The sequence below is a fragment of the Emys orbicularis genome, chromosome 5 (genome assembly GCF_028017835.1).
Source record: "Emys orbicularis isolate rEmyOrb1 chromosome 5, rEmyOrb1.hap1, whole genome shotgun sequence".
Lineage (NCBI taxonomy): Eukaryota > Metazoa > Chordata > Testudines > Emydidae > Emys > Emys orbicularis.
In genome coordinates this window covers 84,868,146-84,895,652 of record NC_088687.1, presented here as the reverse complement: position 1 = coordinate 84,895,652, position 27,507 = coordinate 84,868,146, and the positions used below count along the sequence as shown (strand labels likewise).

The window sequence follows — 27,507 nt, the reverse complement described above, 5'->3', positions numbered from 1 at the left end:
AAGAGGAAAACTTCAGTTCTGTAACAGGTCTCAAGCTCTGAAAGTCTACAGCTCCTTGGGGTACCTCAAACATGAAAGTATCCACTTCCTCTCGAATATCCATGTAGCTCAGTCTGTTTCCTTTGTCATCAGTTGCATTCAGAAGCATATCAAGAAAAGCTCTTCTCTTTTTGGATCCACTTTGTTCACATTTTCCTTCAAAGTCAATTTTATGTTGTTCGTGTATCTTTATTTCATGGGATTTTTCTGCAATAACCTTTAATATAAAAATGTATATATAGTTCATGGCTTAAATTCCACAATCTAATGATGTGTGGCCCCTGTTTGTATGCACTTTAAAATAATTTTTATCCCACATTTAAAAATTCACTGTATCCCTGGCTGTATACCAGGGGTGGGCAAACTATGGCCCGCGAGCCAGATCTGGCCCCTCAGAGCTTTGGATCCAGCCTGCGGGCTTGCCTCCCATGGCACCGTGGGGCCCCACGCCGCTCTCAGAAGCAGCCAGCACCATGTCCCTGCGGCCCCCAGGTGGGGGGGCAGAAGGCTCCGTGCATTGTCCTTGCCTCCAGGCACCGCCCCCCGCAGCTCCCACTGGCCGGGAATGGGGAACTGCGGCCAATGGGAGCTTCAGGGGAGGTACCTGAAGGCGCAGCAAGGGAAGCACACGCGGAGCCCTCTGCCCCCCCTCCCCCAGGGGCCGCAGCGCTTCCTGGAGTGGCGCGGCATGGGGCCAGGGCAGGCATGCAGAGAACCTGCCCTGGCCCTGGTGCATGCCGCTGCCACCCCGGAGCCACTTTAGGTAAGCGGCGCTGGGCCGGAGCCCAAACCCCTCCTGCACCCCATCCCCCAACTCCCTGCCCTAAGCCCCCTGCCTGCACCTCGCACCCCTCCTGCACCCCAACTTCCTGCCCTGAGCCCCCTGCTGCACCCCATACCCCTCCTGAACCCTAACCCCTGACCTGAGCCCCCTCCTGCAGTCCGCACCCCTGCCCTGAGCCCCCTCCTGCACTCCGCACCCCTCCTGCACCCCAACCCCCTTCCCTGAGCCCCCTCATGCATTCCGCACCCCTCCTCTGCCCCAATCCCTTGCCCTGAGCCCCTTTCTGCACACTGCACCCCTGCCCCGGCCCTGCATACAATTTCCCCACCCAGATGTGGCCCTCGGCCCAAAAAGTTTGCCCAACCCTGCTTTATACTATGCATTGGTTGGTGGTAGAAAGGGACCTATCCCATCCCCTTAGTACTTGTTTCCCTATTGCATGCTGAGTTTGCACTCATCCATGCAGTGAATCATATATATTCTGAGGTTTTATGTCCTGCTTTTTCACAAACAGGCTACTTATGAGTATGCACCTAGTGCTACAGACAGGAACACTTTGTTGACTCCTTACTTTGATTGTTCTTCATTTCTGAGCCTCAGCACAGTGCTGCTGCCTTAGCAGGCAACACAATACTGTATAGTTATGTGGCATTGCACAGATGTGTAGAAAGAATAGTAAATATGGCAGGCGACCAGCTTGGCTAAACAGTGAAACAGTGAAACCAGCTTGGCTAAACAGTGAAATCCTTGCTGATCTTAAATGCAAAAAAGAAGCTTACAAGAAGTGGAAGATTGGACAAATGACCAGGGAGGAGTATAAAAATATTGCTCAGGCATGCAGGAGTGAAATCAGGAAGGCCAAATCACACTTGGAGTTGCAGCTAGCAAGAGATGTTAAGAGTAACAAGAAGGGTTTCTTCAGGTATGTTAGCAACAAGAAGAAAGTCAAGCAAAGTGTGGGCCCCTTACTGAATGAGGGAGGCAACCTAGTGACCGAGGATGTGGAAAAAGCTAATGTACTCCATGCTTTTTTTGCCTCTGTCTTCACGAACAAGGTCAGCTCCCAGACTGCTGCACTGGGCAGCACAGTATGGGGAGAACGTGACCAGCCCTCTGTGGAGAAAGAAGTGGTTCAGGACTATTTAGAAAAACTGGACGTGCACAAGTCCATGGGACCGGATGCGCTGCATCCGAGGGTGCTAAAGGAGTTGGCAGAGGAGATTGCAGAGCCATTAGCCATTATTTTTGAAAACTCATGGCGATCAGGGGAGGTCCCGGATGACTGGAAAAAGGCTAATGTAGTGCCCATCTTTAAAAAAGGGAAGAAGGAGGATCCGGGGAACTGCAGGCCAGTCAGCCTCACCTCAGTCCCTGGAAAAATCATGGAGCAGGTCCTCAAGGAATCAATTATGAAACACTTAGAGGAGAGGAAAGTGATCAGGAACAGTCAGCATGGATTCACCAAGGGGAAGTCGTGCCTGACTAACCTAATTGCCTTCTATGATGAGACAACTGGCTCTGTGGATGAGGGGAAAGCAGTGGATGTGTTATTCCTTGACTTTAGCAAAGCTTTTGATACGGTCTCCCACAGTATTCTTGCCGGCAAGTTAAAGAAGTATGGGCTGGATGAATGGACTGTAAGGTGGATAGAAAGCTGGCTAGATCGTCGGGCTCAACGGGTAGTGATCAATGGCTCCATGTCTAGTTGGCAGCCGGTTTCAAGCGGAGTGCCCCAAGAGTCGGTCCTGGGGCCGGTTTTGTTTAATATCTTTATTAATGATCTGGAGGATGGTGTGGACTGCACTCTCAGCAAGTTTGCAGATGACACTAAACTGGGAGGCATGGTAGATACACTAGAGGGTAGGGATCGGATACAGAGGGACCTAGACAAATTAGAGGATTGGGCCAAAAAAAACCTGATGAGGTTCAACAAGGACAAGAGCAGAGTCCTGCACTTAGGACGGAAGAATCCCATGCACTGCTACAGACTAGGGACCAAATGGCTAGTTAGCAGTTCTGCAGAAAAGGACCTAGGGGTCACAGTGGACGAGAAGCTGGATATGAGTCAACAGTGTGCTCTTGTTGCCAAGAAGGCTAACGGCATTTTGGGCTGTATAAGTAGGGGCATTGCCAGCAGATCGAGGAACGTGATCGTTCCCCTTTATTCGACATTGGTGAGGCCTCATCTGGAGCACTGTGTCCAGTTTTGGGCCCCACACTACAAGAAGGATGTGGAAAAATTTGAAAGAGTCCAGCGGAGGGCAACAAAAATGATTAGGGGTCTGGAGCACATGACTTATGAGGAGAAGCTGAGGCAACTGGGATTGTTTAGTCTCCAGTAGAGAAGAATGAGGGGGGATTTGATAGCTGCTTTCAACTACCTGAGGGGGGGTTCCAGAGAGGATGGAGCTCGGCTGTTCTCAGTGGTGGCAGATTACAGAACAAGGAGCAATGGTCTCAAGTTGCAGTGGGGGAGGTCTAGGTTGGATATTAGGAAACACTATTTCACTATGAGGGTGGTGAAGCACTGGAATGCGTTACCTAGGGAGGTGGTGGAGTCTCCTTCCTTGGAGGTTTTTAAGGCCCGGCTTGACAAAGCCCTGGCAGGGATGATTTAGTTGGGAATTGGTCCTGCTTTGAGCAGGGGGTTGGACTAGATGACCGCCTGAGGTCCCTTCCAACCCTGATATTCTATGATTCTATGATTCTATGAGAATGCAAATCAGCACCAAACGGATGAAGAATCCCATTCAGATGTGGTACCTAATTCTCCTTGTCTTTTCACTGGTGTATCTCCATTGACTGCCATGGAGCTACAGTGATTTAAGGGCTGATTCCTGCACCACTGGAGACAATGTGCATAGGGACTGGCTCTACATGAGAGGAAAATCAGGCCCTGTGACTTAACTTTCTTCTTTAAAGGGCAAATTCTGGTCTCAGAAATGGGTGCACAGTTTCCATTAACTCAACTTCCTGTCACCACAGAATCTGGTCTTTAGGTATTAATCAGTTTGTATTGCTTGATTAAAACAGATTTAAAAATAAAGGTAGGGCAGTTTTTAAACTCTTTATTTAAAGCATGGAATAATAAAGAGTGAGTCTTGGCATTTGCAACAGCTGTGATTTTTACAGCTGTTACAAGACTAATGGTGAAGTGCTAGATTATTTTAAACTGTTCATTAAGGGAATTAAGCTGTATGTTAAGGGAATTAAGAAAATTTTCTATGGCTTCCCCTCCTCCCCCAACTAAAGTATACTAGTATAAATGGTTATACTATTCCCATGTAAGGGTTACCCATTAGCTGAAAACAATAGATTCTAAGTTATTGCATCTTTCCCTTCAGAGCATTCCTTTATGGCCTGAATATCATAAACATTCTGTTTTCCTATCCCAGACACATCTCTCAGATAAGGTGATGTTTCCAATGGTTGAATGCCCAGCCACCAAATGCACAATCTGAAATCTCTATATTTACTATAGTATGTCTCTCCATTGACTGGGACACAATAAAAAAGGAATAACAGGTTACATTGTCAGTAAAACTGTGAAGAATCTTGAGACTTCTATTATGTTCCCTTCCTTCTTGGAACATATAGTACATAAAGTCAGGCCAAAGCCAAGGACACCTCTGTCTCTGATGAAGGACATCACTCATCCTAGGGTAACAAAAATAACATTAAATTATAGTTATTTCTGAAAAACATCCCCAACACATCCACAAGAGCCTAACAGTGTCTAAATTTCCTGAACACGATGATGTAAATACCATCTGATGTTGCAGACACAATCATTTTGTCTAGTCCTTAGGGATCCCATCAATCCACTTTTTATTATTAATTACAATGCTCAGTATCATCTATCTTATTTTTCATGTGTCTATGGACAGAAATGCTTCTATCAGGTTGTGACAGGAGTGGTTTGTCCCCTTAAGGGTAGTAGGGCCTAAGGATCATCCCACCCCGTTCCATGGTGGGGCCCTTTTAAGGTTTGGTACCCAAGGAAAGTGACATAAGGCAGATATAGGGAGAGAGGAAGTGGTTCAAGGAGAATAGTCTGTATGTGAGAAAAACCTGTGCTTCTATTCCTTTGAGGGGCCAGAACCAGGAGCCTTGCAGAGAAGGTGGGGCAAGGCTCCTCTCTCCCAACCATCCAGAACCAGCTCGGGGAAAGAGAGCTGTATCTATGCTGCTGCCTCCTCCCTCAGAAGAGGGAGACACCAGCAGGACAAGGTGACCTGCTGAACCCTTGGAGACTAGGGACTAACTGGAGAAAGGGACTAGGTGAAGGAGAAGCTGGTTGAAAGCAACAGCTGGGCTGTGCATATTTCTTCAGACCAATAAGGACACTGTGGGCCTCATGTGCCCCAAAGGTAGCAGCTTGATAGAAAACCTCAGCCGCAAGGGAGAGAGCTGTTAAGACCCCATAGCTTTTGGGGAAGCTATGTAAACTAAATAAATCTGAGCCCAGGTGAAAAGGAAATGTTTAAAGACGCCAGAGGCAAGTGAGTTTCTTCTGAACTCCTGTAGATGGAACTGAGGGAAGTGTGCCTGCAGGACCTCGCTGTGCCATAAGGGGAAGCACTGGCATTGCCCCCTGCCACACAAATGAAATCTATTCCCATCTAAAATCAGTATTAATCAAAGAAGTTTGTCACTATGAAAAAGGAATGTGTGCCCCCGTTTTCTCTCACCCAGGTATAATTCTGCAGTAACTCTGATGTCAGTGGGTATACTGAGAACAAAAGGTTGAGGAGGTTTTTAATTAAATCTAACAATTTACATGACCTTTCCTCTGATTTCAACCTCTCCACAATTCAGAAGCATAAGCAATGCCATCTGATAAACAAACTATGGAAAGAAATTCTGCCAGGACAATTTTTCAGTGAGACATTCACACAATTGTGACTAAATACAAATTATAGAACAGAAGTATTAGCCTTGCCCTATGAGGGGTTTGGACCATGCATTTGCAACATAGCTTCAAATATTTTAGAAAACCTAAGAGTCAGTCACAAAAGAAATCATTGTCATAGAATTTAAGGCCAGAAGGGACCACCATATCATTTAGACTGACCTCCTGTATATCACAGGCCACCTCCACCACTCACACACTAAACTCAGCAATGGAAATGAGACCAAAGTATTACAGCCCAGAGGAGACTAGACTATTATGCGCCATAGTGAATAGCAGGTATTGAGGTGTACCAGTGCCAAAGGCCCATGCAATAGCAGGGAAATGAATAAATGAGGAATACCCAGATAATCCTGGCATGTGACCTGCCCCCCACACACTGCAGAGGAAGGCAAAAACCATCCAAGGTCACTGCCAATCTGACTTGGGGAAAATTCCTTGCTGACCCCATATATGGTGATCAGTTAGACCCTGAGCATGTGAGCAAAAACCATTCAGCCAAGCACCTGCGAGACAGAATGCTGAGTGCCACCTCAGAGCACTGGCCCTCCCTGTCCAATATCCCATTTCTAGCTGTGGCCATCTCCGATGCTTCAGAATAAGGTGACCAATCATATCCTCTCCAAGCCTTCTTTTTGCTAAGCTAAACAAGACAAACTCTTCCTGTCTCCTCTCATAAAAGATAGACTTTCCATTCCCCTGATCATCCTATTAGCTCTTCTCTGCACCTGTTCCAGTCTGAAATAATCTTTCTTGAATATAGATTAACAGAACTGTACACACTATCCCAAATGAGATTTTACCAGTGCCTAGTCAATAGTATTAACATCTCTTTATCTCTAGTAGAAATGCCTTGCCCAATATATCCTAGTATTTGATTTGCCTTTTTCCACAGACACATCACATCACAGATGGCTCATAGCTATCATGTAACTGAGGGTTGTTCAAATGTAATCTTATATAACCTTTTAGGATTAATCTCTGGCAGCATTAAATCTCTGGCAGCATAAAGGAGCCTGGAAGCAAGAGTAAATTAAAGATGCACCCACTTTATGCTACTAGAGTAGTATAAAGGGACTTTAGTGCAAATGAGAATAAGGTACTTTAACTCCACATTAGGCCATATTTTATGTTGACATATGCAACATGCAACTCCACTGAAGTCATGCACTGTAGCACTGCACTTTGTGTAGGTTTTTTGGTTTTGTTTTTGTTTTTGGGTCTGGTTGATTTTTGTTTGTTTTGGGTGCAAAACATTACCATTCTAATCAGATAGCATTTCATTCCCACTTTGCACCAGTGGGAATGATTGTACAAGGTGCAAACCAACAGTGAATTGGGCCCAATGTGGGATTCAGTGTCCCACCCTCCAGAGAAGGCTCAAAAGAGCCATGGTGACTATTCCAGCCAACATTAGCCATGGAGAGGCTGAACTGCAACTGAAACCTGTTCACAGGTTGGAGCAGCTGGCCTTGTGCAGCCGTTATAGAGGTCTCATCTGTGCATGGACAGCTTACACAGGTTCTACCATCGTCCTGACACTCTACCTCCATATACAGCCTCCCTCATCCCCACAGATAAGCAAGGGAGGACTTAGGTGGCACAGAAGGCCTTGTGCAGGTCTACACTTACTTATAAACAGCACGGACATATTCAGAATCCCTATTGTTCTGTGCACCCACATTCTTGCCCATCGCAGTGTCTAGAAAAAAAGAAAAGAGAAATTTACTAAAGTTAACTGGGTGAAAAGTCAAATTCATTGACAATATACTGACAGGTGTTGCATGAAAGCATTGCAGCCATTTACATCCTCATCTTATGGGATTTCGCTTTTTTTAGAATGTGTACTCTCTTTGTGAGTCTAGTCCTATTACCCCTATTCCTTTAATTCTCCCTCAGTTTACATTCCATATCCCTGTTTTACCCCATGGACAAAGGATTCTTATAACACAATATTTGATTGTTCAGACAGATACGAAAATAATTAAAATAGAAAAGATGCATTCAGGGTAGATAATACAGAAGTATTGTTACAAGACAGGCAGGGCCTTTTTTTGTCAATTATCTCAACTAATTAAATTTCAGCATTGTAACTTCTCTACTTTTAAATCTCCTTATCATTTACATCATGTTTATAGCAACTGTTGAATCATCACCAGGACTTACCACAGATTATATCCAGGGCACAGAGAGTAATGTCTAGAAAGCAATCAAAGGGCTCTTTGTCAACGTGCTTTTCAAGTTTATCAACCAAAATATTGGCTTGTTCATTCATAACTTCTAGAAAATCAGCTAAGATTGTGAAATGGAATGTGGGAGTTATCATTTTCCTTCTGGAATGCCACTTATCTCCAGTGCTACAAAATAAAGCATTGCAAATTAAGTATAAACAACTCATCAAAAAGGAAATAATGAAACTCTTGAATAGTTACAACTTGTAGATAGATTCTTAAAACTAAAATTTTAGAAGGTTGCCAATGGCCAATCATAGAATATCAGGGTTGGAAGGGACCCTCAGGAGGTCATCTAGTCCAAACCCCTGCTCAAAGCAGGACTAATCCCCAACTCTTTTTTTTGTCCCAGATCCCTAAATGGCCCCCTCAAGGATTGAACTCACAACCCTGAATTTAGCAGGCCAATGCTCAAACCACTGAGCTATCCCTCCCCCTCTCTTGGTAAGCCCATCTTCATTAATGACATTGATGACTAGCTCTAATGATTTGTAACATTTTTCATACATAAATTAATGTCAATAGTTGCAGCCAGCACCACACAACATAACGGGCAAAGTGGAAGTACGTTTTGCTACAAAACTCTTCTAACCATACAGTGCTACTGACAGCTTGCTGCTAACTGTAGCTGCTTCAAGACAAATACTGTGAACAAAGTTACATTAAGGCAAGGGCTGACTGAGAAGGCACTTGGGGTGGAAGTGGGTGAGGAGAAGGGTAAATAAAAAGCCCTTTATTAAATATTTGGCATCCCAGCCTGGCTAAGCCCATCTTCATTGATAATCATAAATGGTGGCTCCCCTCATTTTTCCACTGTGTAGAAAAGTGAGGGTTAGGGATAGTTATAGCCTTATATGGGTCTAGTTTTTGGCATCAGTATCATCTACCAGCTATTACTCAGAGAAGTGGATTCATCTCCCAAAGAGCTGTTAAGGTGGTGGGACAGATGCTGGGCAAGTATATGTTTCTGTGGTCCCTCCCCCCTGCAGGGACCAGGGTGCCCCAAACAGCCCTGTCTGCAGAAAGAATCAGCACACAAGTAGCTGTTTCCATTGAAGTGAGTCCAAATAGTTTCTCCTCTTTCCACTGAGCTCTTTTGGGATACTTGATCCCAGCCTCCCAAGCCATCCAGTTCACTCTAGAGTGAACCAGGTCTACTCCACTGCCCTGTTTGCTAGAGTGTCTAATGATGCTTCTCCAGTCCCCTCCTTGCTGGAGTTTGAGCTATGGATGTGCTTGATCTTGTCTGATCATAACAATAGGCTGGCCAAAGGAGCCAGTGGGACTTCTCCATTTAGCTACTCAGCAGCCTGTCTGCTCATTTTGCAATCTTAAGAGTAGACCTAGGCTGTGTCTCAGATAGCATCAGTACAGCACATTCTTGTTTTTAGCAGAACTCCCAGAACCCCCTAAACTTCTTTCCAATTTTTAAGTGATCCCAAACAGAGTATTTCCTTGAACCTGACCCTCCCTTTTCTATAGTGGAAATCAGGAACACACCATTGCTATGAGATCATTCTCATGCTATGTGATCCAGCCGCAGTGTTAGTTCATTCCAAGTTTCTAAAACAGCAAAAAAATATGAACAAAATCATCAAAATAATTAGAAAATATCTGAAATGGCAGATGCATGTTAGACAGGTGCTTGCAAAAGCAGTGTAAGCAAGTACTGTCACAAAAGAAGCAAGTGTTATTCTGGGATTTATTAACACGTGTCATATGTAAGACATGGGAAATAATTGTTCTGCTCTACTTGGCATTGGTGAGGCCTCAGCTGGAGCACTGTGTCCAGTTTTGGGCACTACACATATGGACAAATTGTAGAGAGCCCAGAGAAGAGCAACAAAACTGATAAAATGTTTAGAAGCATGATCTATGCAGAAAGGTTGAAAGAACTGGCCATGTTTAGACTAGAAAAGAGAAGGCTGAGGGAGGACTTAATAACACTCTTCAAATATGTAATAGGTTGTTATAATAAGGACAGTGATCATGTTTCCTCCATATCCACCAAGGGTCGGACAAGAAGTAATCAGCTTAGTTTGCAGAAAAGGAGATTTAGACTGGATATTAGCAAAAAGCTTTCTAGCTATAAGGATAGTTAAGTAGAGAATAGGTTACCTAGGGAGGTTGTTGAATCCCCATCACTGGAGGTTTTTAAGAATACAGTAGATGAACACCTGTCAGGGACAGTCCCTAGATATACTTAATCCTTCCTTAGTGTAGGAGGAAGGGCTAGATGACCTCTTGAGGTCGCTTTGAGCCCTACATTTCTCTGATTCTATGCGCAGTAGGATAGAGAGGGGGGAAATGGGGCCCATCCAGGCTCCTCCCTCACCCAGGCACCCAAGAACTCTCCAGATGTAGAATTGTGTAAAAGAGACACCTCCCTAATTTTGGGGTCACCAGGACTAATGGTGTCTCCCCTCCCTCCAGCCACGTGTCCTCTGAGAAAGAAACTGCAAGTCGGAACCAGCCAGAGAATGAATCTGACAGAGCACCTGCAAAAGCAGTTTAACAGGGATCCATAACACTGATAATATTTTCCACAGCTTTGACTGGACTTTCTCTGACCTGTGTTGACTGGCTGTTTGCGCCAATCATCTCCTCCTCCTCTCACGGTCTCTTCACTTCAAGCTCACGCCACATCTGCCCCTCATGTTACTTCTTTCCCTCTTCCCCTCACCTTTCTCCCTTCTCTTATCTTCCCATTTAGCACATATATCATTAACCACCACCACCATCCCACACACACTCACCCCAAAATAGGAAACTAACATGATAGTGTGTGTTATATCCCTTTCCCTGTGTCTGTCTTGTCCATGTAGGGTATGCTACACTTTGAGCTGGCGGTGTGAATTCCAGCTCAAGGAGATATCCCCACACTAGCTCTGATCGAGCTACCACAATAAAAATAGCATAGCCATGGCAGTGCAAGTGGTTAGTGTTGCCTGATTCTTTAGTGGTTATCAATTATTATTGATTTCCAATTAATTCTGATGTAAAGAGCTGGGGGACTGTAGGGTTCTAGTCCCAGAATCAGGCACAATAGAATCAAGGTTATTAAGTTCAGTACCTGGTTGGGAATCCCAGTATGCACAATGGAGACACTCACACTAAGGGCAGAGCAAAACTTTAACCACTTTTATTAGCACAATTAGTAAAGACAGAAAAGCTCCAAACCACATAAAAAGATAGCAAAAATTCAGACTTAAGGTGATATCTTGCACCCATTCTTCACCCATATGTTCATATAGTCACAACCTTCCTTGGGAATTTGGTAGTAAGTGACAAAGGTCCAGCCCTGTCCCTGGCATGCCAAACTTGTCCGATGGTCCAGATCTCCCTCTTACATGGTGGTCTGGCCTCTTATAGAGTCTTGGGGCAGTCACAAATATTCATTCAAATGCCCAGCCTCCCTTGTCCATATTTAACTTCCTCACCCTAATAATGTTGGGGTATCTTTATCCTGTAGGTTAGTATATTAATGATTTCAACTAATTATCATATACATCAGTTCATTGCCAAGGCAAATTCGTAGTTAAACATTTGCCAACATTTTATCCTAAAATATCAAAACCTAGTATCAATTCAATGTTCTTGTGGTTACCTGGTATAAACTTCCCCTTTAAACATACCTTTCCCAGTTCCCCAAAACTCAGGGTGATCTGTGCCAGAGTTCACAGGCCTCAAAGCCTTATGCTAAAAGTTTAAGCTCATGTCTTACAGAATACGGGCCTTTAGATTCCTTTGTGTAACTTCTGAGTAAAATAAAATGCTAAAGCTAGCTCCACTGGCTACACTAGCCACCCCAGGTATGTACCTAGCATCTTGGATGGATACATACTTGGTGCAGCTAACCCCTCCCATCATTCAGAAACACTGTGGCTACACTTGAAATAGCATGGGTATGTCTCCTCAAGCTAGAATTTACACCTACAGTTTGCAGTGTAGACACTGCAAGCTCTTCAGGGCAGGGCACCAACGTCTGACTGAATTCAGACATCTTCTTCAGAAGGTAGGTCTAGTTGGCTGAAAAGTACACAGGGCCTTATTAATAATTAATGTAATGCTACCATATTAGCTAAGGAGCTGCTCTGCAGCTCCAAAGGCTTGGGGAGGATTCCTACTACTCCACTCCCATGCAGCAGAGTGCGCAACATGTGCACTGTTGTCCTGGATTTGGGCATCAGAGGTTGAGAATGAGCTGCCCGTTTGGTGCTACCTGCTCTGAATCTAAGCCACTCTGCAAACCTGAAGGTAGGCAGTGTTATTCAGCACTTTGGGCAAGGAGACAGGAGCAATGGATTCTGTTCCGGGGTTGGCCACTGACCTGCTCAATGACCTTGGGAAAGTCACATCATCTCTCTATACCTCAGTTTCCTAGTCTGTAAAATGAGGATAATAAAATGTATCCTCCTTTATAAAGGCACTTGAAAATTGACATATAAGAGACAAGTGATTATTATTATGTATATGAATTGAAGCTATATATTTGTTGAGGAATATATAGTGTCTGTTAAGTGTTTGTATGCTCACCTGATACAATCAAAAGAAATGGACCCTCTGACATAGGCGTGGGAACTAGAGGTGCAGGGGGTGCTGCAGCACCCCCAGGTTTTACGCAGAGCTCCGCTCCCAGCCCCACATGCGAGGTTCTGGCCCCATGCCCGGGGCTCCGCTTCTGGCCCCCCCATGCGGGATCTGGCTGCTGGCCCCACTCCTGGGGCTGTGCTCCCAGACCCGCATGCAGGCTCCCAGCTCCGTGCCCAGGGCTCCTCTGCTGCTGGCCCCGCGTCCGCCCCCAGCTGTGGTCCCAGCCTTGGCCCCCTTACCCCTGTCTGGGTCCCCCCTCTAAGAGACACGGCTCTGCTCCTGGCCCCAGCTCTGGGGGGGCAGACAGGGGTAAAGGAGCTGGCTTTCAGCACCCCCACTATTAAAAAAGTGTTCCAGCATCACTGCCCTGTGACTATTATTATTACTAGCAATATTATCATAATGCCAAGGAGCCCTAGTCATAGACCATTGTTCTAGATACTGAACAAAGGCAGAACAAAAATATGGTCCCTGCCCCAAGAATCTTACAATCTACATATAAGACATGAGAGAACCGATGGAGACAGATAGATGGGGGGACACAAAGAAACAATGAGGCAAATGGGTATGAGTTCTCAGAAACATCAGCCTTAAACGCTTTCACCTTATTGTGTTCCCTTTGACAGACTGTTCCATGTCCCAGCAACATTTTGAGCAAGCCACACTCGTCCTAATCTAAGCCCTATGGACAGAAACTCCAGAGAGCAAAGAGTTCTCCACTCTCTCTATTGGTGAAAGGTGGGGGGCGGGGGGGAAGTGTGCTCTCATAGAAGAGCTTCATTTGCACCCAAAATCCCTCTAGTGACACTTGGAAAGTGTGATGGGGTATGTATCCCACACAGACCCAGAAAGGATTAACCTGGGCCTGAGAGGCCAGCCATCCTATCTGGCTATACCTAGAGATTGGGCCAGGTTTAACTGATTAGGAAGCCCAGATAGGGAGGGGTGAGTGCTTAATATAAAGGAAGAAGTTTAAAGCAGAAGAGGACTGCTGGGAGGAAGTCTGTAGTCACTCTCTGGGAATACACAGCTTGTGAGGGGAAAACCAAGGGGTGGGAAAGTTAGCCTTGAGATCTTTGCATCAAGGGAGAAGGCTGGCAAGCAGCCAAGAGAGATGAAGCAACCACTAGGAGTGGAGCAGGCTCCAGTGGTAAAAAAAGGAGAAAGGTTGGCTGAGAGAAGGCCTAAGAACAGTCATGGTAACAAGAAGCCTAAGGAAGCAGAAGCAAGTAGTCTGAAGGAGCAGACCTTGGTGACTGGTTATATGATCCCTGGGATGGAACCCTAGTGTACTGGGAGGGCCTGGGTTCCCCTACCAGCCACTGTAGAAGGTGGCACTGCGATGTCCTGTTCCTTTAAATATTTGGGTGCTCTGCACTTGTTCTTCCCAGTGCTGAGCCTCACTTCAGTTTTGATTTCTTGTTTGCTGCCAGAACAATGAAGCCATCACAGCAGGCATGTGTTTAAATCAGCTCCCCCTGTGTCTATGTCCTCTGCTGGGGCCAAAGATAATGGACATGAGTCCAGAGAAGGGGACAAGGATTACAGAGCCCTGAGAGAAAGGTGTGAGGATAACAGGGTCCAAAGGTGGGGCTGAAGGCCTTGTTATAAGGGTATTGGGTTTATCTGGGCAGCGTGGGCAGCGCAGCTGGCTCTGGCCGGGTGTCGCGGCTGCGAGCTCCTGCTGCTGGTAAGGGGGCGGGGAGTGGGGGGGTTGGGTAAGGGAGCGGGGGATTCTGGGGGGCAGTCAGGGGATGGGGAACGGGGAGGGTTGGGAGTGAGAGTCCCGGGGGGCCTGTCAGGGGGTGGGGATGTGGATAGGGGTCAGGAGGGCAGGCAGGGAGCAGGGAGGGTTGGATAAGGGGGTGGGATCCCAGGGGGCAGTTAGGGACAGGGGATCCCGGGAGGGGGTGGTCAGGGCACGAGGAGCAGAGCGCGGTTGGATAGGGGGTGGGAGTCCCGGGGGGGCTGTCAGGGGGTGGGGGTGTGGATAGGGGTCTGGGCAGTCAGGGGACAGGGAGCAGGGGGGTTGGATGGGGGTGGGGGCCCAGGGAGGGGGTGGTTAGGGGACAAGGAGCAGGGGGGTTTGGATGGGTTGAGGGTTCTGAGGGGGGCAGTCAGGGGGCGGGAAGTGGAAGGGAGTGGATAGGGGGCAAGGGCCAGGCTGTTTGGGGAGGCACAGCCTTCCCTACCCAGCCCTCCATACAGTTGCGCAACCCCGATGTGGCCCTCGGGCCAAAAAGTTTGCCCACTCCTGTGCTAAAGGGTCCTAAATCGAGAAGTTTTGACAGAACCATATTCTGTCAGAATCTGCAGTTCGTCAAAATTGAAACAATTTGCAAAACTGGGTGGATTTCACCAGAATTTTGTTTCAAAATAAAACCGGGGGGGAAGTTCTGACCTAGCTGAAATGTTCCATTTTGACACTCTCCGAATGAAATATTTTGATTTTTTTTGTTTTGAAATGACAAGTGATCTCTACCAAAATACAGTCAGTTAACAATGCCACTTACAAACATTTACTTTCAAATACCGTGGGAGTTTTTGCTGATTAATATTGTTCATGTATGTAGCTATATTGAGAAATTATACCACATATAGCGTTGACTTGCACCTCACTGATTTCAATGGAAATAAGGGAATTTGGCTCATGACCATAAGAGGATAAACCAATTTATGAAAGAGCACTTTCCAGGAGGTAGTATGTATTACCCCTTATACTGCACATGTAGATAGGACAATCTCTTCTGATTAATTAGCAGTAAACAAGGGGTATAGTCCACACTCATTCTGGGCATGAATTACCTCTGATAAAATATAAAAAAAAATTGTTGAGAGTCTTTCTAGGGGTTTTCAATATCATAGATCTTGAGGGTTAGAGCTAGGAGGGTTAGTTCAGCTGCGTCAGTTTTAAATATGAATCCTTTAATCTAAGGCAGTAACCAGCAGGGGTGTCCCAAGAAGTTCTTTGCATGGTATGCACAACTGAATTACTGTCACTTTAACTTAGCATGGTGTCTACACATACACTTTTTTAGGTTACATTTAGCAGCAAAACAGGCAACTAATACAAATAAAATTTCAATGAGTGGCAGTGCAACCCAATCATGGGGGTGCAGCACGGCTTAGGTTTGGCCCGGCAGCCCCTTCTTGAGGGGTGCAAACAGAGGGCACATGGCTCCCATTGAAGTTCATGAAGGTGAGTCTGAGCACAGCTGGGAGCTGGATCACTAAGAGTACTTGTATCATTTGTGTGGGGATACTAACTGATTTTGCTGGATTATAATTGGCTGATATTCTTTTGTTGAAGAATTGAAAGTTGTTTCTATCAATTATGAAAACTCGAGCTCTGTACATGGTCTTGCTACATCATTTGCTCTAAAGTCCCATTCACATTCTTCACATCACATGACCTTTTCAAGAACTGCTGTTTTTTCTGGGCTCCTGATTGTGGCAGAGAGACCCCATTTTAGAACACTACAGGACACACATGGCTCTTTGGGCATCTGTTCTTTTTATTCCAATATTTATACCATAACTAAGTTATTATTCTGCCTATTTGCAAATAAAATGTAACATTATAGTCTTAAGGCAGTCCATATACATTATAACTTAAAATTAAACTTTGCATAACTTTAAAGGGACATGACTCTATTTGTATATTACTATACCTTGTTAGAAGTCCTGTGCCAAGCCATGGATGCAGAAATTTGTATAGATAGGATTTTTCTATGTGTTTCGAACTGCTTAGAATAACCTACCAAAAGAAGAAAAGAGGGAGGGGAAATCTCTCTTTAGAAGAAGTTAGTTAAATTGTTCACTCATTCTATTTTGTAAGAGGACACTTGCAAGGTATGGCCAAAACTATGACACACATGGCTCAGTCAATAAAGCTAGTCTGAAAACTTTGATGGAACCATTTTCTGTTCAAAAATGCAGTTCCAGCACAACTGAAATGCTTCAGAAAATCATGTTGATTTCACTGAAATATTATTCTGGAGGGGAAAATGTATTAAACAAGTTCTGACAATGTCAAAACGTCCTGTTTTGACATTTGGAGTGTAATATTTCAGATTTTCATTTTGAAATGATTATTATAGTACAAAATAAAGAAAATTGGACATGAACATATATTGTAATAGCAGTTAAAAGGTCAGAGGAATGAAATGTTAGCCCCATTTTTTGGCTGGATTGTCATTAATGTAACTGCAAAATTGCAAGAGTGGCTCTAGAGGCAGTTTTACTCCTGTCCATGGCACAGGGCAGAATGGGATCCTATGGGTAGCTTTGTATTAGCTTGAAATTTTGGTATGTATGCTTGGAGACTGAATTGCATACATACCTAGAGGCTGATGGTAGTGGGTACATTTTATACACTGAAATACATAAACAAGTGTCCTGATAGTGACAGAAGAGATACCTGAACAAGAGAGCTCCCTTAAGGCTGGTTTAATTACACACCCTCCTTTACAAAATAATGCCTATTGTTTTAATTAAACACGTTTTTTTCAGTTTTAATTTGATTGATGTGTAAATTACATTATTTCCATGAGATAGACCAGGGGTTCTCAATCTTTTTCTTTCTGAGCCCCCACCCCCCCCCACAACATGCTATAAAAACTCCAGGGTCCAGCGGGGAAGTGGGGGACTTGGGGCTCTGGGCCGGGGTGGGTGGTCAGGCATAAGAGTAGTTTGACTTCTATTTTGGGTGGGCAGGGGCCAGCGGGGCTTGAGCCAGCTCTGCATGGCGGGGTCCATGGAGGGAGCGCCACGTCCACCTCGACTCATCTCAGCAGGCCACCTAGCCTGTCTGGGTTGTGCGGGAATGGGGGTGTGACGGTGCCCCCCCATAAGGCTTTATGGAAATATGCTTGTGAATATATATATGACATAACTGGAATATGTTTTATGCTACATATGCCATGTAACATATCTATGTAAAGGTTATGATCTACTGAATATATTCATCCTATTTGTATGCATGTGTCATTTTTGTATTCAAAGTTATGAATATTGGGTGTGTACTTGCTTGATTTTTAAGTAGCCTTAGTAAAGCATTTGGTCAGCTTCTTGAGAAAGGAATGTGCAAGTTAAGTGCCCAATCAAGAACCAATTAATGGACAATGGATCTTGGAAGGCTCCAATCCACATAAGAAGTCTACATGAGGACGTTCAAGCTAGCATGTGAGCCATGGCTGCTACCTGTAAGTTCTGAAGTATCAGAGGGGTAGCCGTGTTAGGCCTTGGCTACACTGGCAATTCACAGCGCTGCACTTGCTGTGCTCAGGGGTGTGAAAAAACACCCCCCCTGAGCGCTGCGAGTGCAGCGCTGTAAAGCGCCAGTGTAATCAGCGCCTGCAGCGCTGCACGCTCCCTCGTAGCGCTGCAAGCTATTCCCTAGTCTGGATCTGTAAAAAGCGCATGTAAGTTCTGAGTCATGCATGGACATGTGACTTGCCCATGTGACTCCAAAACTCCATCTTGTAGCTGGAGTTTGCATAGGAGAGAGGAGGGGGTCTCCACCCACAAGAGAAAGTCTATTTAAGCCCTGTGGGAGACCCCTCCATTTTGTCTTCAGCTGGCTAAAAAGATAGCCTCTCCACCCCCAAGGATACCTGAAAGAAACTGGAACAAAGGACAGTAACTACAGGGGGTGTGAGTGATTGCTGGACCCAGACTAGAAGGAGACTAGTCTGTAAAAAGAAGCTTACTGGAATTCCTCTAAGGGTGAGGTTAACCACTTAAATCCTACTTTCTGTATTTAATAAAATCACTTTTTACTTATTAATTAAGCCAGAGTATGTATTAATACCTGGGGGGGGGGCAAACAGCTGTGCATACCTCTTTATCAGTGTTATAGAGGGCAAACAATTTATGAGTTTATCCTGTACAAGCTTTATACAGGGTAAAACAGATTTATTTGGGGGTTTGGACCTCATTGGGAGTTGGGCATCTGAGTGTTAAAGACAGGAACACTTCTTAATTGGCTTTCAGTTAAGTCTGCAGCTTTGGAGCATGTGGTTCAGACCCTGGGTCTGTGTTGGAGCAGACTGGTGTGGCTGGCTCAACAAGGCAGGGTGCTGGAGTCCCAAGCTGGCAGGGAAAGCAGGGGCAGAAGTAGTCTTGGCACATCAGTTGGCAGTTCCCAAAGGGGTTTCTGTGATCCACCCCATCACAGGAGGGGTGCAACCAAAAATTATAACTCAAAGGTGTTCGAAAACAGCTCAGGGTGCAGGGAAAGGGATACCTAAGGGCTGTGTGCAGGCAGAGGAGTAGCTCAGGTGCAGGCAGGGGGGTAGCTAGGGGTTGTGTGCTGGGAGGGCTCCCCTGGAGCTTCTCTGTTCCCCGAGGGCTCTGCCAGCCATGTAGCTGGGTCCCCCAACCCGGGTGACTCTTACTGGCTGCGTGAGCAAAGCGGGCTGGGAGCAGAGGAGCAGCTTCAACCCCCTGCACCAGCAGGAGACGAGGGAATGCCATGGCTGCCTGCTCCATGGCACCAGCCACAGCAGCAGGTGTCCCGCACTGCCCGGCTCTGGCTTCCCACCTCTGACCTGGCCAGGGGATGAGGAGAGAAGGAGGTGGAGGGGGTGTGTGAAGCTGCTCTGGGACTGCGCTGCTCTTGCAGTGTAGTTTGGGGGGGAGGAGCAACACCCCTGTGCCTCCCAACTCTGCCCAGGGGCTCAGGGCTTCTGCCCCATGGGGAGCACCGTGGGGCAGGGCTCTGGGATTTAGCCCCACTGATCCTGGCTTCAGCCCCGCGGAGGGTACCGGGGATTGGGGCTTCAACCCTGTGGGTCCTGGCTTCAGCCCTGTGGGGCGTGCTGGGGCTTGGACTCTCGGTTTTAGTCGCAGGACCCCACAGCCCCCTTGAAAGGGTTCGCGGACCCCCTGTTGAGAATTGCTGAGATAGACTGTCCATACTCAAGTCCTGTAGAGAGATTTCTTTGTATGCACTTTATTAAATAAATAAAATAAAATATATCTCACCCATATATCACTTGCTAATAAGAACAACTGTACATCAAAGATGATAGCACAACACTGACATTTGAAAACTAGTGGATCCTTAACACAGTTCTGCATTCAGAACCTGTTATGTTGATAATGCAAAGTGAAGTTCAAGGTTTTCCACAGTCCAAAACCTGGATAAATATTTCCTCTCACTTAGTCAAGAATAATAGAATATCAGGGTTGGAAGGGACCTCAGTCCAACCCCCTGCTCAAAGCAGGATCAATCCCCAACTAAATCACAGAATCACAGAAGTATTTTTAATCAATGTAAAGACATAGAAGAAGAAATTTTGCATTTATCTCCAAGCAAACTACAAACCATTCAGGGCTAGACTGCACTATTTGCATGCTGCCATAGTAAAGGGGATGGTACTGACACTCCTGCAGTGAGAACACCAGGAGTATTGTGTCTCAGTTGCACTGACAGGGAGTGATTTGTGTCATCCCTTTAGCTCACGCAACATACTCCTAGGAGGAGCATCTGGCATGCAGTCCCTGTGCTCCACTACCTGCCTACGTAACACGGACAGACCCCGGTCGTTGGTGGGCGGGATCGTATCTGGGACCTCTGGAGTTTGGTGCATGAGCCTCTGCTGCATGAGCTAAAAGCCATATGGCTCTTAGCTAAGGCTGTAGAGCAGACTTATTAATATCTCTCTCTAAGTGGTCTCAGTGCCACTAAATGGGACAGAACACCACACCCAAGAGGTGTGTGGGTTACACCTAGAGTTATAATGCCCCTGTGTAAAGGGGAGCTGGGGGGGACCAGCATGAAGCCTAGACTCTAGACCCATCAAGAAGTTTTTAAGACTGGTGTCAGTGCTGCATGGCCAGCTATTTGCAATCTTTTCTGTAAATTCTGGAGATAAAGCAACTTAAAATTTTAAATTCGGGAATAACTATAATGATTAGTTAAATCCCTGAATGTGCTCATATTTGCTCACTCAAGCAAAGAGGAAACAAAACAAAAAAAAGTGAAACAAGATTATCTCAGTATTGCAGTTTACATTTTAGGGGTCCTGTCTTCCACTGACATGTACATAAGCTTCAGTCAGCGGCACATACAGTACACATAGAAATAAAGGGGAAAGAGACCCACTCATGGCAAAAACATTAAATATATTTCTTAAATTTTTATACTGGAATTTTCCTTGGCAATTTGCTCTTTATATTGAAAATGTATTAGCACCGGTTCACAAATTGTTGCCTTTGAACCTTGAAATTACATCAGTTCAAATATTTTGACACTCCTGATTGATAAATTACACAGAGGGAATTTCTGACATGTTTTGTGCTACAATTGCATGACTTGTACAAACAGATTTATTAAAAATGAGACAGGAATACTCACCTCGACAGTATCTGGGTGATATAAAAACAGAAAAGGCAATGGTCCTAACCAAAGTTTTAACAGTGGTTGATTCCTGAAATCTTCATAGTATTGCATCATTTGTTTAAAGAAATCTGGAAGAGAAAATCTGTTTGAATGGGCCAAAACCAGAACTTCTGTGATTAACTGATTATAAATTCACTGTAGTATTACATTTGCTACTGTAACAAAGCTGGTTTGTTTGCACTTATTTATTATTTTGATTACAGTAGCATTTAGGAGTCCCAACAGAAATCATGGACTTAATCTGAAAAGCACTCTACAGACACAAAGGAAGAGCCACTCCCCTGCTTGCAATCTAAACAGAAAGGATATATCCTTTTCAGTATCCAGAAAGATAATGGAGCAAATAATTAAGCAATCATAGAATATCAGGGTTGGAAGGGACCTCAGGAGGTCATCTAGTCCAACCCCCTGCTCAAAGGGGGACCAATCCCCAGACAGATTTTTGCCCCAGATCCCTAAATGGCCCCCTCAAGAATTTAACTCATAATCCTGGGTTTAGCAGGCCAATGCTCAAACCACTGAGCTATCCCTCCCCCAATTTGCAGACACCTAAAAGATAAGAAGGTTATAAGTTTCAGAGTGGTAGCTGTGTTAGTCTGGGTACGTCCAGACTACCCGCCGTATCAGCGGGTAGTGATCGATTTATCGGGAATTGATATATTGCGTCTCGTTAAGACGCGATATATCGATCCCCGAACGCGCTCCCCGTCGACTCCGGAACTCCACCAGAACGAGCGGCGGTAGCGGAGTCGACGGGGGAGCTGCAGCCGTCGATCCTGCGCCGTGAGGACGGGAGGTAAGTCGGAATAAGATATGTCGACTTCAGCTACGGTATTCCCATAGCTGAAGTTGCGTATCTTACATCGACACCCCCTCCCCAGTGTAGACCAGGCCTCTGTATCAGCAAAAACAACAAGGAGTCCATGTGGCACCTTAGAGACTAACAAATTTATTTGGGCATAAGCTTTCGTGGGATAAAAAACTTCATCAGATGCATGGAGTGAAACATACAGAAGCAGTATATATATTACAGCACATGAAAAGATGTGAGTTGTCTTACCAAGTTGAGGGTCAGTGCTAACGAGGCCAATTAAATTAAGGTGGAAGTGGCCTATTCTCAACAGTTGACAAGAAGGGGTGAATATCAAGAGAGGGGAAATTACTTTTGTAGTGCTAACGAGGCCAATGCAATCAAGGTGGACGTCACCCATTTCCAAGAGTTGACAAGAAGATGTGAGTATCAGCAGAAGAAAATTACTTTTTGTAGTGACCCATCTACTCCCAGTCTTTATTCAGGCCTAATTTGATGGTTTCCAGTTTGCAAATTAATTCCAGTTCTGCAGTTTCTCATTGAAGTCTGTTTTTGAAGTTTTTTTGTTGAAGAATTGCCACTTTTAAGTCTGTTATTGAGTGTCCAGGGAGATTGAAGTGTTCTCCGACTGGTTTTTGAATGTTACAATTCTTGATGTCTGATTTGTATCCATTTATTCTTTTGCTTAGAGACTGTCCGGTTTGACCAATGTACATGGCAGCACTTGGGAAGGAACAATCAATTGCACACATACAAAATGGGAAAGGAATGCCTAGGAAGGAGTACTGCGGAAAGGGATGTAGGGGTCATAGTAGATCACAAGCTAAATATGAGTCCACACTGTAAAACTGTTGCAAAAAAAAAAAAAAGCAATCATTCTGGGCTGCACTAGCAAGAGTGCTATAAGCAAGACAAAATAATTATTCTGCTCTACTCCACGCTGATTAGGCCTTAACTGGAGAACTGTGTCCAGTTCTGGGCACCACATTTCAGGGAAGATGTGGACAAATTGGAGCTAATGGACACCACCCAGAGGAACTCTGCCCAGAGACGTAAACAAATAAGTGATCAGAAATGGGCACCACAGTCGCAATCACAAAGAACGTTCCAATTTCAACCTCCTCCTCAACTGATAAATGGCCATTTTGGTTGGGACTAGGAGGAGACCCCAGGATATTGTGGGGGCCAAAAATAGGATGTGAATAAATGAAAAAAATGCGTGGAAAAGTTCGGCCAGAACCTCAACAAGAGAAGAAGGCAGAAAAGGGGCTTAAACTTGCAGATATGCATGCGCCAGGGTCTCCTTCTGTCACTGTGAGGCTAACGAACAATGATTTATTAGAAGGGGGGTTGTCCAGCACCAGCTTGTCATGGCAGGACTGCATTGTTTTATTTGAGGAATGGGGACCAGCATTAATAGATTGGGCATGGGGCCCAATATTAACAGATTGCCATGCTATGTGCAGTGACGGTAGCATTAGCTGGGGGCTCAGAGTTCAGCCAGCAGTAGATCAGTGTCTTCAGATCCAAGAAGTGAGATATACTGAGTCATCAGGAGAGACGGCAGGACGGGTTTGTGACTCAGTGTACCAATGTACTGCAGCTTGCGGAGTAGGTTTAGTCCTTGAGCTAGTAGGTGGTGAGTGTTTTCAAGCCCTACCCTAATCTATAAAATATACTCGGTGGAGCACAGTCAAATAAAATCAGAAACAATCTCTTTTCATATTATCATAATGTAAACGAATAGTTGCCAAGACTAAATTACAACCTTGAATTGCACAGGATCAAAGAGGGATGTTACTGGGTGTAGCCAGCAAATTGAGGTCCTATGACTCCTGTTAATGAGGGTGTATGCTCCCTAACAGTGCAATGGCTGTACAAAAAAGTGTGCAAAGTATCAGTTTCAGGGTAACTGCATCTGTATTCCCCCCCCCTTTGTGGTCCATTTCAGGCATGACCAGTCAGGTCTCAGGTCCTCTGCTGTCACCTGTCTCTGGGTAGGAACCTGTGGCCCACTCCATTCTGACCAGGGGCTTTAAGGTTGCACAGTTCCCTGCCTCACACTGTGGATGTTCAAAGAAATCCAGCCTGCCTAACAGTCAGCGCCTTTTTCTCCAAGGGCTATGAACAATGTATTCCCAGCAGCTAGAAGTTACCACACAGCTCTTTCTAAGCAAGCACCTTTATTCCGAATGTAAAAGCATTATAGAGAACACATAAAAAACAATGAAGTTCCTATACACATGCCAGAAGCTTACCAGAGGTCACCCATCAGTCTTATGGGGCCCTAGTAGGCCAAAGTCTTTCCAACCCTTCTGCAAGGGTTGGTGGCCCTCCTTGGAAAGAAGGTCCAGTCTGTTTGCTCCATCAGAAAAAAGGTCCTTTGTCAGTTCAAATTCATCCTTTTATACCAAAAGACTTTTCTTTGTACCCTAGTCTCTGGAAAACCCAACTGGAACCAGTATATAAAAAACACTCCAGAGGGTGGCACCTCTTTAGAGTTGTTTAGTCTCAGTGTTTCACCTTAATCACCTCCTTCTGTTCTAGTTCCTGAAGGAGCAATGGTAAACCTCCCCTGTGGAGTGGAATACAATCATACATACAATTCCTGGCCCACAGTGATACATCACTGAACACAATTCATCCTCCCAAATATACTACACGTGGTTACATTATCTATCATGTCTCCCCTAGAAATAAATGGGTGTCTCTAGGGTTTCCGACCAATGTCCTAGGAGCACTCGTGGGGAAATTTCTTCCATTACCTTTCATAATTTCACATTTTAACTATTCATATAATAAACATTCTTACAATCAAGCACACATCATTCAAAAATCCATACAGAGTAATTTGACAACCCTCCTGTGTAATTTCTCTCTTTAGGCCTGTAAGGGGATCTCAATCACCCTCTCTTACCCTTGTCACACCAAAGTTTTTGGATGTGAACTTGATACCTGGTGCTCCCACACCCACCTCCCATCCGACTTCTAGGGAATGTGTGTGGCGTCCTTTTGTACCTCAAGATACTGGCTGCCCTGAAGATGGGTGAAGTTTCTTCACCCCCCTTTGGAATATTCCAGGAAGTAAGTCTTTGGACAAAAGCGAGAAAGAAGGCAGGGCTGGCTCCCTGGAAAGCAAATCTTAACCATTCTTTTAACAGCGGGGGGTGGGGAGGTGGGCAAGGGAAATTCCTCAAACCTCCCCCATAGCCAAATTCTTTTCTCTGTGCCACCTCCTCAGAGATTGAGGCATGAGGACCTAAAATTTGACCTTATCTCAGCGAGGGGAATGAGTATTGATCCCCATACACTGAGTCAAGGTGAGCAACTGTTCTTCCCCAACCAGATTCAAGGTCCTTTACATTTTCACAGAGCACCAGGCAGCTCCCTACCTTACACTGTTGATAGCCCTTGGAGAGAAAGCAAAGCACAGGCCTTCATGCACATTGGCTTGCTGAGGATATCAGTGTAAGACAGGGAGCTTTATAGCTTTAAAACCTCCAGTCAGAAAGGAATGGGACAAGGGACCCTACCCAGAGCCAGGTGATGGCTGGAGACCTGAGACCAAACTGGGAACTCCTGAAGTGGACCAGACCATAGTGGGTGACCAAGTGGGGAGGAGGGAAGTAATGGTGCAGTTACCCTCAAACTGACACAGAGTATTTGTGACAATCAGGGTAAATAATTCCAACAATGGCCAATGCCAAGTGCTTCAGAGAGAATGAATAGAACAGGTAATCATCAAGGGCTAGTCTACACTGGCAATGCTAAAGCGCTGCCGCGGCAACGCTTTAACGTGCCTTGTGTGGTCGCAGCGCAGTGCTGGGAGAGAACTCTCCCAGTGCTCTTAAAAAACCACGTCAATGAGGGGCACGGCTCCCAGGACTGGGGCACTGTTTACACTGGTGCTTTACAATGCTGCAACTTGTTGCGCTCAGGGGGGTGTTTTTTCACACCCGTTAGCGAGAAAGTTGCAGCACTGTTAATTGCCAGTGTAGACAAGCCCCAAGTGTTCCATCCCATTGCCAATTCCCAGCATCTGTTTGTTTCCAAACAACTCTTATCCCTATGAGGGAAGCAATTAAATTGGTAATTATCCAACAATTTTAGTATGACTCCTTTGTTTTCGCAAGAGATTCTAAGACATGTATCCTGGCAGTTGTTTTTAAGCATATAAACCAAGAAAGTAGACGTTTCAGGTCTATCTCATTTTAATTAGATGCATGGTTCCATGCATCTGAAGAAGTGGGGTTTTTTACCCACAAAAGCTTATGCCCAAATAAATCTGTTAGTCTTTAAGGTGTCACCAGACTCCTTGTGTTTTTGTGGATACAGCCTAACACGGCTACCCTTCTGATACTCATTTTGACAAAGCCCTGGCTGGGATGATTTAGTTGGGAATTGGTCCTGCTTTGAGCAGGGGGTTGGACTAGATGACCTCCTGAGGTCCCTTCCAACCCTAATATTCTATGATTCTATAATTGTGTTACTGACCTGACTGCCCATTTGACAAATCATCTCTCCTGTATGTCTTAATTTGTACTGATGATATGGGCCATTATATATATTTAAACTATAAATGTGTGAAAAAGTAGCCTCTGAAAAAGGCTAACTTCTATGTCTTCTTGAACACCCAAAACAAAAAATAACAAATACATTAGGGAAAACTAGGCAAAGATCAAAACAAATAATTTGTCCACAGTTAAGAGCTTATTTACATATTCTAACAATAAACTCCTTAGAAATAGGGATAAACTGCCACCACACACTGAACCATAAAGCCATGTCAGCGGTTTCTGGGGGAGGTTTTGGTTGGTTGACGTAGAGTCTCGGTAATACTGCCTGGCTGTTTTGCCTGGATCTAGAACTGCAGCAGGATGCTGAGTATTGAACTGTTTTGTTTTTGTTTTCAGCTTGGAAAAAAAGTCTTTCACATAAGAACAGCTCACTCCTACTCTGTTATTCTACAAGAATTAGTGATGGAGCCAGTCCAGCTCCACTGCTGCAAATAAGCTCCTACTTATACAACCCTCGGAAATCCCCAGCCACTTCCCGAGCACGTTACACATGTCTATACCGCTGTACACCCTACTGCTGGGACTCATGCCCAGAGCATTGCAGTCACCCTGGAGAGAGGGTGCTTCAGGCAGCAGCTCCAAGAGGGAGAGGCGTTTGCAGGCAGTTACCGCTACGTCTCTGGGCGGCCGTTACCTTCCCCTTTGCGCTCGAAGAGCAGAGCATTTCCCAGCAGAGGGTAACAGGGGCTGACCCCCGGAATCGGCTTCAGCGCCGTCCACTTCCCCAGGTAATCTAGCAGCAGGCGGAACGTGAAGGCTGCCAGCAGCGTGAAGAGCAGAGTGACGACTCCGGCCCCCCAGTAGAGCAGCCGGTCCCCCTCCAGAGCCAGCTGCAGAGCGCCCATCGCTGCCCCGAGCCCGGCCACTGGGCGTGCACTGAGCCGCAGTCCCGGGGTGCTGCACCGAGCGTAGAACCCGGCCTCTGCCTCGGCTCCAGCCGAGGGAAGCGGAGCCCAGGGATGGGGTGTGCAGGGGTGGGGGAGAGGCCTGGGAACAAAGGAGTGGGAGGGAAGGAGAGATCCCCAGAGGCTGCATGAGGAGGGAGCAGAGCAGCAGAAGGCGTAGGTGCTGGGAGAGATGCTGCATCCCATGGCTTGAAGTGGTTTCCTTCATATAGAGTTAACAGTTTGGTTCAATGGCTCTCAGCACCTCC

The 27,507-nt window shown here is 45.6% G+C and overlaps 1 protein-coding gene across 1 annotated transcript in view; it reads right to left on the bottom strand.

Moving 5' to 3' along the window:
- LOC135879672 (cytochrome P450 4V2-like) overlaps nucleotides 1-27,199 on the bottom strand; it is a 36,281-nt gene extending 9,082 nt beyond the window's left edge. Inside the window, exons 1-7 of the mRNA XM_065405722.1 lie at nucleotides 26,989-27,199; nucleotides 20,922-21,034; nucleotides 16,231-16,316; nucleotides 7,902-8,092; nucleotides 7,368-7,437; nucleotides 4,354-4,480; nucleotides 65-256 (exon numbers count right to left, since the gene is read on the bottom strand). Coding sequence (XP_065261794.1) covers nucleotides 65-256; nucleotides 4,354-4,480; nucleotides 7,368-7,437; nucleotides 7,902-8,092; nucleotides 16,231-16,316; nucleotides 20,922-21,034; nucleotides 26,989-27,199 — 990 coding nt within the window. The remainder of the gene's footprint in view (nucleotides 1-64; nucleotides 257-4,353; nucleotides 4,481-7,367; nucleotides 7,438-7,901; nucleotides 8,093-16,230; nucleotides 16,317-20,921; nucleotides 21,035-26,988) is intronic.
- Nucleotides 27,200-27,507: the final 308 nt, after the last annotated feature.